Raw genomic sequence first — 16,749 nt, 5'->3', positions numbered from 1 at the left:
TAAAAATGCTGGTTGTATTTGAGGTAAAATGATGTCAATAGAAAGATACTAAGGCAGAAAAGATTTCAGAACTGTAAAGTACAATCCCATTTTTATGTAAAAGTGTTTTAAGTATAAATGTGTAGAGGAATATACAGATGTTGCCAGTAGTTATCTCTTTATAGTAATAGAATAGTAGCATTGTTTTCATTAATTTTTTTAAAATTTCTTTGAAAAGAAGTGTGTCATAGCCAGTAGAAGCAGTATGAATTTTTTTTTTTAATTTCATGTTAGGAGGGAAGTCATGTGTACTTTTCTTCTGACCTTTTGACATTTTAGGTGATGTTGGTCAAAATGAAAGTTTACATGGGAAGAAGCTGAATCTCTACTATAATCTGACCTTAAGACAAGATACATCTTAAAACTGGAATTGGTTGGGAGAAGTCATTAAAAGCTTTTAAAAATGGGATTTCCTAAGATAAAAAATGTCCCAAAGATGAAAATGATGAAATAGTTCATGTCAGATTTAGGCTATGCCTGAACTGGCATGTTCAGAAGTTTGTATCTGAGAATTGTGTTAATTTCAGTTTTTATATTTTCTTTAAAAGTTAGCATATGCTTCTTTTTAAAAAATTCAAAAAGTAGCTCAGTGGATTGAGCACGAGCCTGCGAACCAAAGGATCATGGTTTGATTCCCAGTCAGGGCACACGCCTGGGTTGCAGGTCAGTTCCCAGCAGGGGACCCATGAGAGGCAACCATACATTGATATTTCTCTCCTTCTTTCCTTCCCTTCCCCTCTAAAGATAAATAAATAAAATCTTTTAAAAAATAAGAATTCAAAAAGTACAGAAGTGTTAAAAGTGGAGGAAAAAAGACCTACTTTGGTTTCTCCCTCACCCAGAGTCCTCCAGGGCATTCTTTTCTATCTAAGAGAATAGGTTTAGGAAATGGAAGAACCTCAAGAAAACTGTCATTCTATATAGTGTGATAGAATGATCACGGAATAGGAGTCAGGCAGTTTAGCTTCTAGTCTCAGCTACTCCTTAGCTGTGTAATTAGAAAAAAGTTACTTTGCCTTTCTGAAACTGAATCAGTTTCTACCATTTCCAAGATGATAATTTTGGACTTTAAAATGATAGGATGCTAATGACTGACTTAATAAAGGTCCCTAACATCTCAGACATTTTTTTTACTTTTCCTTTTTTTAAATCCTCACTCAAGGATATATTGATTAATTTTTAGAAAGAGAGGAAGGGGGAGAGAAAAAGAAACATTGATCAGTTGTCTCCTGTATGCACCCTCACCAGGGATCAACCCGCAACCTAGGTATGTGCCCCGACCGGGAATCAAACCCGCAACCTTTTGGTGTACAGGACAGTGCTCCAGCCAACTGAGCCACCTGGCCAGGGCTCTCAGATATTTTTTAAAAGAGTATATATGAGTTATTTTTGCTACTCTCAGTTATTCTGTTATACAGGTGATCAGAGAGTATTTCATGTTTCACTTACAGTCATAGGTAGACTAAGTTATTTTCCAGTATTACGGAGAGAATCAGTAGCATAGCCAAAACTAAATTCAGTTCCTAGCCTACAGTTCTCTTGGTCTTTCCTTCAGGTTGCTGTCTTAGAGAAATGAAGTGATTTTTAACTATATTTAAGAACATCACATTGCCAGACAGAAGTAAAATTAGGGACTATATCCATAGAGCATTTGTACCTTGAATTTATTTGACATTTTGTAGAACAGCTGAATTTTCTAATTGTATTCGGCATGATCACTTGCTAAAAGTATTAATCAGTGTTATCTGGTTTTATCATATACCTCTTTCTGGGGTTATGCTTGGGGAGTGCGCACAAGAGACACATGTCTACAAAAGCATTATTTTGAACAGAATTTAATTCAGACTGGCCTGTCTCCACACCTGCTTGGTCAGTAACTCTGAACTTTGGAGATCTATCTAGTGATCATAAACCTGCTCTGTATGCTGTGGGCCAGAGAAGTCAGCTTTGATGGCAGATTTCTACACTGGTACAGGAGAGAAAAGTTTAACATTTCAAAAGAACTGAACCTATTAGCGTCTGTGTGCTCCACCAGTAGACTTTCTTGAACGCAACACCCTCGTTTGTATGGTCTTGGAATGTTTTCTGTTTTCAACAAAAGAAATAACACATGCATGTCAAAATGAACTGTACAATCTCAACAGCAGTATTCATTAAGAAAATCAGTCATTTTCTTTCATGACATTATGAAGTGATTACTTCAGGTGTTTTTTATTGGGATAGCAAGATAAAAAGTTATTTACATGATATATATCAGAATATTTGGAGTTAGTGTCAGCATTTGCTATTGCATATGATTTAAATTTTTCATCTGCAGTTATTTAACAGACATTTGAGTTCCTACCACGAGTTGGACCCTGTACTCTTAAGTATGGTTAAAGATATCAGCAAAAGTTCTTTATAAGTGTGGGCTTTTTCTATGCCAAAACTTATGGGGGCATTAAGAATTCCTGACAAAACACTTCCTGGGAATTATTGGCCTTCAAATGTAAAGATGATGGTAACAATGGATGCTAAATGTGTATATATACACACATATATGTGATTATATATATGTGTGTGTGTATATACAGATATATAAACTTGCAAAATGAAAAGTTGGCAACCCCCCCAAAAAAAGAATTACTGGATATAAATTGAATTTAAATTTCATGTGCTGTATTCCTCCCTGTACTTTCTTTTGTCCAGTAATTATTTATGTTCCTTCACTGAGTTCACACTTAATTTAGAAAGCACGTTCTAAGGGGACTTGCTGTTCGAAGCTGTGGAAAATCATTTTGTGAAGTGAATTAATTTGCCTTTTATATATTCAGGTTTTCATCCGTGATTCTTAATCAAAAAAACTTGCAAACATTTTAATTTTTATGAACAAGTAACGTGTCTGCCATTCATTTTAATCCCCCTTTCCCAATCTCTCTTTGTGTGTGTCTCTCTGTCTTAATTACACAGAGCAGGAGTTTGGTGTTCTTAACTGAATATATAAATAATCCCAATTTTTTTATTTAATTCTTGTTCAAGTACAGTTTTCTGTCTTATATTCCCAGCCCTGCCCACCCACCCCCAGTGCTCCCCACCTCCCTCCCATTTCCACCCCCCACCTTAGTTATTGTCCATGTGTCCTTTATACTTGTTCATGTGAATCCTTCCCCTTTTCCCCTGTGATTCTCTCCACTCTCCCCTCTGGTCCTTGTCAGCCTGTTCTGTATTTCAGTGTCTTTGGTCATATTTTGCTTGCTTGTTTTGTTGTTTAGATTCCTGTTAAAGATGAGATCATATGGTATTTGTCTTTCACCACCTGGCTTATTTCACTCAGCATAATGTTTTTGAGCTTTTATTTTTTTTAACTTTAAAAGACTCACGTAAGACACTGTGACTTTTAAAAAAAGCATTACGATAATAAATTGATAAACAACATCGGTTTAAATTGGACCATGGGTCCTTACAAATGTAATTAATATTTGACTTCCCTACAATTGAAATATAAGCACTAAATGTTTCAGTTAAACTGTCTTGTGACTGTTTAATTTACATTTGGTTTTTGTTAGTATAGTGGTTGGTAGCTAAAGTGATTGTGAAAATAAACAGGTTAAGCCTTTATAAACAGGAGTAGCCATGATTTTTAGCATAAGCATCCAATGTAGTTTCTGATGTAAGAAGACTTACGTTAACATTTATTATCAACGTAGAACAAAACAAAAATATCTATAAAAATAGAAGTTGGAGAAAATACTTTGAAAGCTGAAAAGTAGTAATCAAAAAGTTAATCCATAAAATATGCTATGTAAACGTGTGCTTCTTACATAAGAGGCTGGTGTTGCATGTTTAGCAACTGTTTTCTAGGTAATTCATCATATATGTCAGAAGTAGGTGTAACAGCCAGTTTCTAGTCTTAACAGGAGGCTGAATATGATCCAGAGGGAGGAAATCATTCTTTGTTATTTCAACCCTTCTGAACAGGACACCATACTTGCAGAACTTCTTCAAATACATAAAGAACACATTGTAGGATATCATGAACATGATTCTCTTTTGGACCACAAAGAAGAAGAAGAGTTGACTGAAGAAGAAAGAAAAGCAGCCTGGGCAGAGTATGAAGCAGAGAAGAAGGTAGTTTATTTGCAATGTTTTTTGGTTTGGTTTGGATGTTAATCATTTGAAAGGCGAGTGAGGAAGAAAATGATTACCTTTAGAACAGGCGAATCTTCCCGAACAGAGTCCCAAGGTGTGAGAGTCTGTTTATAGGCTTTGGCCTCCTTTGGCGGCAGAGTGGGAAGAGAGGGGGGGTAGAAAATATTCTCCACGTAAAGAGTAGCAACCCCACTTCTGCTTAGCACTTGTTGAACTGAGAGATTAGTGGAAAGGTATATATTTAGCATCACTTAACTCCCATCAACACCCTCACTGTAGTAACAGACACACAGGAGCTTAGAGTTCGGAGGTAGGAGAGTGAATCTTGTTTTAGCATGTGTGCCATGAAATCTAAATTTTGACTGACTCTATCAGAACACAGAAGTATTTCACTGTTGGACATTAATGTCCATCTCCAGCAGAAACTTCATTTAAAATAGTTCCATGTCTATTTCAGACACCAACTCACTTTAGCAAAACTGTGCCTGAGCTTGGGAAACCTTATCCTAATACATGAATCCTTTTTAAACTCCTACCTCATTGTACCAAAGTTCTTTAACGTTAATGTGATGTTAGGAGTCTCATCAGAATTATGAGTTGCCCCATTCTGTGGGAATTATCAAAAAAGAGTATACCTTTAGGGGTTAAAGCTTTCTGTGTAATAAGATCTTGGTTTCAGGTAAAAAGGGTGTTTTGTTTGTGTGTGGAAGAGTGTTAATAATTTCCTAGATCTGAGAATATGGATTCTTTTCTAAACCAGTAGGTGATGTAGAATTTCAAGTTTTAAATCACAATGTGGAAAGTGCATAATTTTTTGTTTTTAGGGACTGACCATGCGTTTCAACATACCAACTGGGACCAATTTACCCCCTGTCAGTTTCAACTCTCAAACTCCTTATATTCCTTTCAATTTGGGAGCCCTGTCAGCAATGAGTAATCAACAGCTGGAGGTAAGTTGTGAAGTACAAAAGTAGTTTAACTTGAATTAAAGGCAATTTCAAGTGCCCTGTTGTTCAGGGTTCCCTATGCAGGAATATCACATTCTCGAAAAGATTACCTGTGAATAGACCAAGAAAATTTTCTTTTATTTGTTGACCTTTTTGAACCAGCACACTGTAGTACAATGTGGTTTGTTCACAGCACAAGGGAATCAGGCCTTCAATTAATGTAGTTTAAATTCTTTTAGTTAAGGAACAGTAGGGCAGCTGACTGGGTAGGGAAATAGCACTTTGTCCAGTTATAAGATATTTTGAATAAACAGATTACTTGCTTAATGTTTGAAAGCAGAATAAATGCACACCTCGATTTACATTCTAATTCCATGTAGATGCAGCACTAAGTATATGTTAATGCCCAGTATTATGAAATAATTGATTTCAAACAAGGATCAATTATGAAGTAAATGAGAAAGATTAGGTTTTATTGTTCCAATAATTTAATAACTTAATTGAATCTGTGGTCTCCTTTTTAAACTGTGCTTATGGAGTCATTGAAATTATTAAATTATTGATTCAATGAAACCCAAACTTTCATCTTCCTAACAAGACCTTCACTGATGAGTTTTACTCCACTTTATTGATGCTGAAGTTTGTGCTTCTTTTCAATTACTTCTATAAAATAGCAAGGGGAAGAGCCCCTATATATTAAAACTATACTGTCTGTTATATATCCTACATAGCTCATTTCTTACATTTCTTCTAGGACCTCATAAATCAAGGAAGAGAAAAAGTTGTGGAAGCAACAAACAGTGTGGCAGCAGTGAGGATTCAGCCCCTTGAAGATATAATTTCAGCTGTAGTAAGTTAATTGGCAATTGTCTTACTCCCACTTGAAATTTTTGTTCTTCTCCCCACCATTTGTTTTCATTCTTTTTTTATCCTCAGCCAAGGACATCTTTTTCATTGCTATTTTTTTTAAGCAAGAGGGAAAGGGAAAGAAGTGGGATAGAGAGAAATAGTGATGTGAGAGAGAAGTATCAGTTGGTTGCCTGCCATACATACACTCCCAGACCAGGGATCAAACCTGCAACATTTTGGTTATGGGACGACGCTCCAACCAACTGAGCCACACCAGCCAGGGCTGTTTTAAATTTTTTAAAAAGATTTGATGTGCCCTGGCTGGTGTAGCTCAGTGGATTGAGCACAGGCCTGTGAACCAGAGGATCGCAGTTTGATTCCCAGTGAGGGCACATGCCTGGGTTGCAGGCCAGTTCCCAGCAGGGGACACACGATACATTGTGTGTCCCCAGCAGAGGCAACCATACATTGATATTTCTCTCCTTCTCTCCTTCCCTTCCCCTCTAAAGATAAATAAATAAAATCTTTAAAAAAAAAGATTTGATGTATTTATTTTCAGAGAGGAGAAGGGAGGGGGAGAAAGAGGAAGAAAAACATCAATTTGTGGTTGCCTCTCAAGGGCCCCATTCTGGGGACCTGGCCTGCAACCCAGGCATGTGCCCTGACTGGGAATTGAACTGGCAACCCTTCGGTTTGCAGGTCCATGCTCAATCTACTGAGCCACATCAGCCAGGGCTATTTTTAATTTTTTATTATTATTTGCTTCACTATTTTGGGGGGCAGGGGGAAGCATAATTCTTATAACTTGATTTGTAATAGTAAAATACTAGTAAACTGTATAGTGGTGGCAAGCTGTAATTCAACAGTTTCACCCAGATTGTTGGCACACGAAAGAAATGGGTGAAATCTAAGAATTGGGAAACCAATCAGACATATGTGAATTGTTTACATAAACATATTTAAATGACTAGCTGCACAAAGTAAGTACAAATAGTTGTATTCCAAAGGTAGCCAACCCTTGTACACACAGTAGAAAACTTAGTGCCCTGCTTTTACATGGTTGTTTTCTTTTAAAAAGAATAAAGGGAAAGGGAGACAAATTTTAAAAATCCCAAATATCTTCAAGTAGTTTAATTCTTTTTCCTCAAGACTACTGCAATAGGAGTAACTAGAAACTTTTTCTTTTAGTGGAAGGAAAACATGAATCTCTCAGAGGCCCAAGTCCAGGCATTAGCATTGAGTAGACAAGCCAGCCAGGAGCTTGATGTCAAACGAAGAGAAGCCATCTACAATGACGTATTGACAAAACAGCAGATGGTAAGGATTCTATCTCTCGGTTTTGTTTACTTTTCTTGAATTTATAATAATGGGGTTATAATGACGTCTGTGTCGATAACCACCCCTTATATGGATGGATGGATGGTCATTGGTTATTTTTCAAAGAAATTTTGTCCAAAAACCTAATAATGTCAAAAAAAGGCAGTATCTTTTGTTACAAAGGAGCGATATCTTTCCAAATGGATTCTCTTGAAGTTTATATAGGCTGTCTCCCGTATAATTTTATTTTTTATACATCCTGGACATCTAAAAGGGACATTCTTTTTTTGCAAGTTGTTTCCATTACAATTTTAAAATTAAAATTGATAGCTAGACATAGCTATCCATTGTCCATATAATGGACATGCATATATATGTACACATCTGACTTAAACAAATGCTGATAAAACATTCTTAAAAAGGAATTCCTATGAAACTCCTTTCTTTTAACCATATACACCATTTTGAAACAATTCCTGAAAATAAGTATACTTTTTTAAATGGATTTAATATGAGGGTGGAACTCTAGATGGCATGACACAGGTCCCAACTACACAGCACAAGTACAATGTTGCTTTATTCAAAGAAAGAAAGAAGGCCAGCATATCCCAGGATTTGTGATCATCTTTCCCAGCAGTCTTTTGCCAGTCATCTGCCTTGTGCTGGGAAATTTCAGCTCCTGACATCAGGGAGCAAATTTCTGTGGCGTAAATTTTGCCTAGAAAGCGCTGTAGAATTGTGTGGTTTTCGATTATTGTAGGAAATTTCAGGCATTCCAGGTAGGAGTTATTCCCACTTGTGAGTGCCTTTTCCCTGTGGTGTTTGTCACTAAAAATGTTTATTTGTCTGTCATAATGTGAAATATTCAGAAGAATGACAAAGAAAGGAGAGCTGACAGAAAGTGCTGTAACTAATACTTGCGACTAATCACAGTGCAGGATAGGTTACTATGGCAACTAACCTAAATGCTCCTTGCAATACAATAGTCAAGTCATTAGGAGAATTTAGCCCTAAATGGTGTTACTAACTGGTTTCTACAGTAATGGTCCTGTGAATGCCATCAAATTAGTAATGGTGACAACAATAATGTGTTTTCCTTTTGGTATGGTACCCCCCTAACAAATTGATTTTAACTAAAAACTTGATACTTGCCTCTTTGAGACAGGTCATGCACTTGTAACAGCTCCCTTTTCTCTCCTTAGTTAATCAGCTGTGTTCAGCGAATACTTATGAACCGAAGGCTCCAGCAGCAGTACAATCAACAGCAGCAGCAACAAATGACTTATCAACAAGCAGCACTCAGTCACCTCATGATGCCAAAGCCTCCCAATTTAATCATGAATCCTTCTAACTACCAGCAGATTGATATGAGAGGAATGTATCAGTCCGTGGCTGGCGGTATGCAGCCACCACCGTTACAGCGAGCCCCACCCCCAATGAGAAGCAAAAATCCAGGACCTTCCCAAGGGAAATCAATGTGATTTTGCACTAAAAGCTTAAAGGATTGTTAAAATCATAGAAAGATCTTTTATTTTTTTAGGAATCAATGACTTAACAGAACTCAACTGTATAAATAGTTTGGTCCCCTTAAATGCCAATCTTCCATATTAGTTTTAAATTTTTTTAAATAGGGCATACCATTTCTTCCTGACGTTTGTCAGTGATGTTGCCTAGAATCTTCTTACACACATTGAGTACAGAAGATATTTCAAATTGTTTTCAGTGAAAACAAGTTGTTCCATAATAGTAACAACTCCACAGATTTCCTCTCTAAATTTTTATGCCTGCTTTTAGCGACCATACAATTGTCATAAAATTAACGAATTTAGGAAAGAATACAGATTTATATATTCATTCTTTACATTGAAAAACACAGCTGAGTTCTTAGAGTTGATTCCTCAAGTTATAAGATACTTTTGTACTTAATCCATTTCTTGATTAAAGTGATTGAAATGGTTTTAATGTTCTTTTGACTGAAGTCTGAAACCGGGCTCCTGCTATGTCATGCCTGTGACTGAAAGCTCAAAACTAAGGGTTATCTCTGACACAGAATTGTGTGCAATATTCTTAAATACTACTGCTCTGAAACTTGGAGGAGTCTCGCAGTGATCTTGGCATTGTATAAACAGCCTTAAGTACAGCCTAAGAAGAGAATTCCTTTTTCTTCTTTAGTCTTTCTGCCATTTTTTATTTTCAGTTCTATGTGCTGAAATAATCACTAGTAAAATTTCAGCATGGTGGATTATCTTCCACACATGGTTCCCTCCCTCCTGGCACTAATAGAGAGCACATCTCTCTAACTGCTGGGTGCCAGTGCCAGTGCTAGCGCCTCATCCTGTTGCTGGCAGTGGGATGTGGACTAACACAATCAGGTTCTAGTATTTTAGGAGGTTAAGGACGGCACTGTGGTTGTTAAGTTCACACCCTATTTTATAAACAGCATCAAGATGGCAGAACCATTGCTGACTTTAAGTTCACACGACTGTGCTGTAACAACTCCCAGGATTGTCAGTATTGTGAGTTAATTCTTTTTAAAGATAAGAATCACTGGCTTTGATGCTCCTTCTTTTCTCTCATCTTGTTCTTGCCCCCCAACTCCACTATGTTTTCTTAAATTATGTCTCAAAGTTTGATATTGTTTAAAAAAGTAGGTGTCTGAGGCAATTTTCTGATCCAAATGACCTCATCTAATACCCTTTCAAGAGGTTTTACTAGAAAATCCTTATTTTGTTTTTTTTTCCTTAATCCAGACCTGTAAAAATCACCTATAAAGTTTATTCATGTACAGTTGGGTTGCTTGAGTTTCTTAAAGGAAAACATCTTCAGACTATGGAATCAACTCAACATGGCAAAAACATTTCTGAGATGATGATGTAACAGGTAGTGGCAACAGCTAAGGAATTCCAGAAAAAAGAAAGCTGGGTGGAGGATTGATTTGCTCCAGATATCACTGGATTAGAGTAAGTTTAACATTAGCCAAAACTGTTTTGAGATGTTTAGATGATTCAGAGATTTCCATTTTTCACTTGAAAGAACTAGTGGTAAAACATCTAAGAGCACTAAGTTGGGGATAACCAAATTCATGAGCTTTGGTGGATTCACCCCCCACTTCCACACGCTGAGTTATCACTAACAAATGCCATATATTTGAATATTATGCCAGCCATATAATCTGTTTAATCAGTGGGGGTGGGGGAGATGTGTGTTTAGGAGAAATGAAAAAGACGAGATTTATGTGATAAATATTTGAAGACAGTACACTCTGGCCAACTGTTATCAGTTGGTATTTCTACAAGTCCAGAATACTTTAAACCTGATTTATTAGACCTGAGAACTTTTGACAGGGTCTAATTACTTGCTCAAAGACATAGATATGAAAATTTTAGCAACCTTCTAAACTGTTTTACCATAGATGAAACTATGACTTAAAGCATAATACGTAGAAGGATTATTTGGAAACAAGAGAGTTTGAAATAAAACTTGGACCACTTTGCATACACTCTTCTCACTTGACATTTTAGCTACATAATATGTACTTTGAGTATAACATCAAGCTTTAACAAATATTTAAAGACAAAAATCACGTCAATAAGATACTAAAAGGCTCATTTTTATATTTGTTTTAGATGTTTTAAATAGTTGCAATGGCTTAAAAAATGACGATTTAAAATGTTGCTTGTAATACAGTTTTGCCTGCTAAATTCTCCACATTTTGTAACCTGTTTTATTTCTTTGGGTGTAAAGCGTTTTTGCTTAGTATTGTGATACTGTATATGTTCTGTCCCGGTTGTATAGTAATGTTTCAGTCCGTCATCCAGCTTTGGCTGCTGAAATCATACAGCTGTGAAGACTTGCCTTGGTTTCTGTTAGACTGCTTTTCAGTTCTGTATTGAGTATCTTCAGTACTGTAGAAAAGATGTCACTTCTTCCTTTAAGGCTGTTTTGTAATATATATAAGGACTGGAATTGTGTTTTTAAAGAAAAGCATTCAAGTATGACAATAATACTATCTGTGTTTTCACCATTCAAAGTGCTGTTTAGTAGTTGAAACTTAAACTATTTAATGTCATTTAATAAAGTGACCAAAATGTGTTGTGCTCTTTATTGCATTTTCACAGCTTTGAAAATCTGTGCATATATTGTTTCATAGAAAAATGTATAGCTTTTGATGCCCTATTTAATGGTGGTTCTTTTGCACATTTAGTTATTTAATGTTGGGAGGTGAAGGAGTTTGGTTTTTTAATTTGTTATATACTAAATTCTGTAAAAGGAGATCTTTAACCTCAAAAATAATTTACATACCAGGAAACCTACGTGTGTTTGTGTTAGTTTTGGTTGTCTCTGTGTAATCCAGCTCCACCCTCTGCTTCCCAGGAGCCGTGGCACTCATTGCAGTCCAGCCGGGCCACCGGGCCACACTGGGTACAGAAGCTGCTTACCATCCCGAATGCGGCTGGAGGAGGTTGATGGGAAACCTTATTACCTTGGCCTCCCTAGAAGCTGACTATTTCGTAGTCATCCCTTAGCTATGTCTCTTCTCCCTCTAGTATCATAAAATCGGGTACATATTCTGGGCCCCAAGCAAAACTTTAAAAACAATTGTCTCAGTTAACCATTGTTTCTTTCGAGGGTGGCATGCTGTGAGGCTTCTAGATACTTACTCTGACAGTAAAATAGGTCATCCTTTTACATCCTTATTTCACTAAAATTCCTGTTCAGATTATTATCCACTTTATTTGACCAGAATGATCCTCAAGTGACTTGCCTATGTCCAAATCAAATCTGCCCTTAGAAATTGAAAACTCTTCCACCGTTGACTCCCCCCCCCAATCCNGCCCTTAGAAATTGAAAACTCTTCCACCGTTGACTCCCCCCCCCCAATCTCTGTATTCTGTGCCAATCCCAAAGGAGTGACCGAGTTTCAGAAATACTTTTTGTCTGTGCAACATTTTCTATATGCTGTTATATTGAGGTGAATAAAATTTAAAAATCCGAAATATATACTGTTCGTAAGCTCAGTATCTGCCAAGTGACCAGACTGCCCACATCACTCATGTTGGACTAATAACACCATGGCCCCTCTGGCCCCCGTGTAGGAGTTTTACTCCCCAGAGTGTAAACTGCCATAGAAATACTGTTCAGTGTGACACTGCCAGCCTCATTTTGCAATAACTTTCCTGACACCATTGGTGCCTGTTGAGCTAACTAAGGGAATTTCTCTTCTTCCCCACCTAGGGATCTTTCTGGTAGTGACCACTGCACACCTTTACACAGGAAGACAGTATAGGAATCAACTCTGTTATTAAAGTGTTAATTGAATGAAAACGTTAGACAAACCCTAAACGGCTGAAGACCGTCTTTAATACTTTGAACTAGCACATATTCCCAGCAGTGTCTAGTCAGCAGCACTATTCCACACTCTGCTCCGGACCATTCTGTCCTGGTTTCTCCCTGTGAAACACAAGGAAGAGGAAGCTTGGCTCCATTCTCCTTTAGCTAATCATATCCAATCACTAACAAGAGTCTTCTACTTATTAAAAAGACACCCCCCTGTGCCTCCTCTCCCTGTATAAATCCTTTTTTAAAATATATTTTATTTATTTTTAGACAGAGGGGATGGGAAAGGAGAAAGAGAGGGAAAGAAACATCAACATGTGGTTGCCTCTCTGTTTCCCCTACTGGGGACCTGACTTGAAACCCAGGCATGTGCCCTGACTGGGAATCGAACTGGCAACCACTTGCTTCACAGGCCCGTGCTCAATCCACTGAGCTACACCAGCCAGGGCTCCCTGTATAATCTTTATATCAAATACGAGTTGGTTTTCAAGAAAAGTGAAGAGCGATGACTTGCCAGATGCAAGAATGGGATTTATTTCACATATATGAGGAGAAAGTGTATTGAAAGAAAAGGAACACAGAAAAGGATCAGGAATGAGACAAGACTGGAGTGGATTGATGGAGGGCCTTGAAATCATGAATGAGTCATTCAGTAGGGAGGATAACGAGGGCTGGTGAGGTGAGGTGGCTGATGTGTTCAAAGTAGCTGGTAAAGGTGGTGATTTGGGCAGGGGTAATTTGAATGGTTCAGAACGCAAGGTGAAGAAAGATTGGAGACAGGAGGATAGATGACAAGTCCAGGCATTCAGTGACCAAACTACTGATCATTTTAAGGACAAAAGGCCCCAAACCATTAGAGGTTATATAGGATTCTTACATTGTAAGAAAAACCTGTTATTTCCTTTTCCCCTTTGCCCAAGGAGCCCACTTTGTTCAGGATTTTTTATTTTACAAGGACAATTTCACTTCTTTTGGTTACTCTCTCAAACCTAATGATAAATCTATCAATGGCATTCCTGTTCTTAATTTTTCATTACTGCTAATTACACTCTTACGCATTTGCACAAAGTGAGCTTGGTCCTTTTAACTAAGCTGAGTATAATTCTATTTCTTTCCTCAAGGTAGTTCTTCAAAGGGCCAAATCCATTCCCGTTCCATCCCCTCAAGACCCATCTGTTCCAAGTGCTAGTATCTATGTTTGGTAATGTTATATTTATAAGCTTCCCTTGGTATTTTCAAAGTGCTTTGCGGTTATGTATTAACGTGTGTACAACATCTGTGAGGAAAGTGAGGTGAATAATTACATTCTCCTCATGACAGTTAAGCTAAAAGACCAAAATCAAATCCATTGCGCTTAGGAGGCTCAAGACATTGTAGTTACGTCAACTATCTAGGTCTTTCATGTCTCATTTGGAAAATGGGACTATAATAACGCCTTAATTTCTTGAAGGCAAGACATTGAACCAGGTGATTTCCTGAGGTCTCTTACAGCTCCAAGCCTTAGGCTTAACCGTGAGCAAAGCACAGTTAGAAGCCAAAAGGCAATGTGTTTTCTAATGTTACATGGGAAGTTTGTGAACAATTAGGAATCCTTTCCCTTTGGCTAACCCTCTCCCTCCCCTAAGCTATACCTTTCTTTTCCAGTGTTTAGAAAATGAGAGGTCTGACAGGCATTTTAATGACAATGCAGATAAGTCAACTTGTAATTGGCTCTAATTACCACTTCCACAAACTAACCTCCTTTATCTTTTCCCGGCGGCACTCCCAGAGCTGGTTCCTTACTGCCTCTGGAGCTCTGCAGAAAGTTAAAAACATATTTAAGGATCTGACTCATATCTTGGTTGCCTGACTGGGTTATGTACATGACAAAACATCAGGGTAGATATAAATCACCTTTTGTAAAGTCAACTTTTAAGTATATGATTAACTTCCCATTCCATTGTTGAGGCCACTATTTAAATTGTCTGGTCTGGATGAAGTTTCTAGTGAAAATTCCTGCTCCTGGATGAAGCAGGAGTTTACATTTGTTTATACTGACTCATGTAACAACATATGGCGTATTTTTTTTTTTGGAACTGCAGATTTTATAAAGAGTCAAATCTTGTGACAAAAACTATGAAAACTAACAGAACAGAAGATTGAAATACTAATTTTTTTGTCTGTAGCTTCTTGTCCCCACATGCCAGTAGCAAAGCAGGTAGGAGCCTGTGTCTAGCCTGCTGAATACATTTCAATGAAAACAAAACCAAACTTAAAGGAATCGTGGTTAATATAATCATCTGAGGTCTTGTTAGTTCATTCCCAGCTCTTGGTAGGTTTTCAACAATACAGCATGGAGGTTGGGCTTCAAAGGTATTAATGATGCGGGCTTGTTTGGACCCTAGCCTTGGCAAAGTAAACATTTTATTCTTTTAGCAAGGTTTCCTGCCCCCTCTTCCCGCATCTCGCATACTCTACCGGATGTGCTAAGCTCAAATGAAGTGCCTGCCTGCAACTTTTATTTTTTTCCCTTTACTATCCAAACTATACCCCAGTTTTATATTCTAATAGCTCAGTGCGGGGAGGGGGGGGGGTGGATCACAGAACGTTAGAGATGCGAGAGGTCTTAGACACGCTGTAGCAGAGCCCTCTTTACAATCAAGGAAAAAAAATGCCCTGAGACGCTCAAGAGCACCCATGTCTTCTGGTTACTCATTCCACTCCATTAAGATTCCTCCTATTACTCTTAATTCCAATTCATTATTTCAATCCGCCAGACCACATTAAGCAAATTCTCAGAATTGGAACTGAACTAAGCTTTAAAATGAGAACTGTCTGTGGGAATTAGAGGAGTGTGTGAAGTAAAATGAAGGGGAGGACATTTCTGTGGGACAACTAAAATGGGAAGACCTCTGACATTCCGTAAGACTTTAATTTGCTATCCAGGGAATTAGCTTCAGGATTTTGTTTCAGAGGGGTATTTAGTTTGTTTAGAAGGTTCTCCTTTCGTCACACACAGCCCAGTTTAGACCAACATCTAGAAGCAATGTTTCTCCTTCCGGATGTCACTGTCTCTCAATGCCAAGATTAGAATCATTCAGCTTTCCTAGGAGAAGGCAGACTGCTGTAGCCAGTACTTCAACACCCTCTATTTCCAATTAGAAATGCTGCTATATTCACAAGGAAACCAAGTTGTATTAGTGCAGTGACCTCCATCAAGATAGGGGCGAGTATTCTTGAGTTACAGAGATACGCCACAAGGACCACGAATAGTTAATATGTTTCCAAAGAACTAGAAAACAGCAAAATAATTTTAATTTCTTAGAATTTTGGGGCCTGGTCCTATCTATATAGTCTCAGACAAGTTACTTCACCTCTGAATCTTCTCTCATCCCACAATGTTTATTGAACACCTGTTATGTGTCGGGCAGTATGAATAGTCACTTTTATTAATTCCTGTTTTACAGATGAGGAACTAAGTTTAAAATCATTACATTATTTGCCAGTGCCACATGATTCGCTGGAAGAGGCAGGATTCAAAAGCATGTATCTGATTCTATGTTTTGCCACAAGCTCGCCACTGTGCCTAGAACCATGACTTAATTCAAGCCCTTTACAAATCATTTACAGTATCTTGTTATTTTGTTCTTCTGCTTATCAGCTCTCACCTGTCTGCTTTTACTTTAAGGCCTGAAAGAAACATAATCCTCCCCTTTGGTGTTTTCAAGGCACCTCCTTCTGGCTGAGAGTACTTGGCTATCTCCTTTCATTTCCTTTTGTGATCCAAATGGCAGTGTCTGAAAAATACAGTGTGAATACTTTCAAATAGAATTAAAGACATCAAAACCCACTCATTTTAAAGATATTTTTAAAATTTATTTATTTTTAGACAGAGGGGAAGGGAGGGAGAAAGAGAGGGAGAGAAACATCAATGTGCGGTTGCCTCTCCTGTGCCCCCTACTGGGGACCTGGCCTGCAATCCTAGCCTGTGTCCTAGATTGGGAATCGAACCTGCAACCCTTTTGTTCACAGGCTGGCACTCAATCCACTGAGCCACACCAGCCAGGGCACAACTCACTCATTTTTTAATGTAGTGGTTTCCTCGCTAGTTCAGCTAGGCACCAATTAAGAATCCTAAAGGTAAAAGAAGTAT

General features: G+C 37.8%; 1 protein-coding gene across 1 annotated transcript in view; it reads left to right on the top strand.

The window, feature by feature from the left end:
• The window catches only part of LOC118996745 (transcriptional regulator ATRX), a 52,704-nt gene extending 41,315 nt beyond the window's left edge, over positions 1 to 11,389 (top strand). Inside the window, exons 4-8 of the mRNA XM_037060298.1 lie at positions 3,997 to 4,146; positions 4,992 to 5,117; positions 5,869 to 5,964; positions 7,152 to 7,280; positions 8,483 to 11,389. Coding sequence (XP_036916193.1) covers positions 3,997 to 4,146; positions 4,992 to 5,117; positions 5,869 to 5,964; positions 7,152 to 7,280; positions 8,483 to 8,761 — 780 coding nt within the window. The 3' untranslated portion in view covers positions 8,762 to 11,389. The remainder of the gene's footprint in view (positions 1 to 3,996; positions 4,147 to 4,991; positions 5,118 to 5,868; positions 5,965 to 7,151; positions 7,281 to 8,482) is intronic.
• The last annotated feature ends 5,360 nt before the right edge of the window (positions 11,390 to 16,749 follow it).

This window comes from Sturnira hondurensis, unplaced genomic scaffold, assembly GCF_014824575.4.
Source record: "Sturnira hondurensis isolate 20B ecotype Veracruz unplaced genomic scaffold, ASM1482457v3 Scaffold0011576, whole genome shotgun sequence".
In the NCBI taxonomy this organism is placed as follows: Eukaryota; Metazoa; Chordata; class Mammalia; order Chiroptera; family Phyllostomidae; genus Sturnira; species Sturnira hondurensis.
Note: the sequence above shows the minus strand (reverse complement) of the source record. Positions and strands in the feature narration are given on the sequence as shown.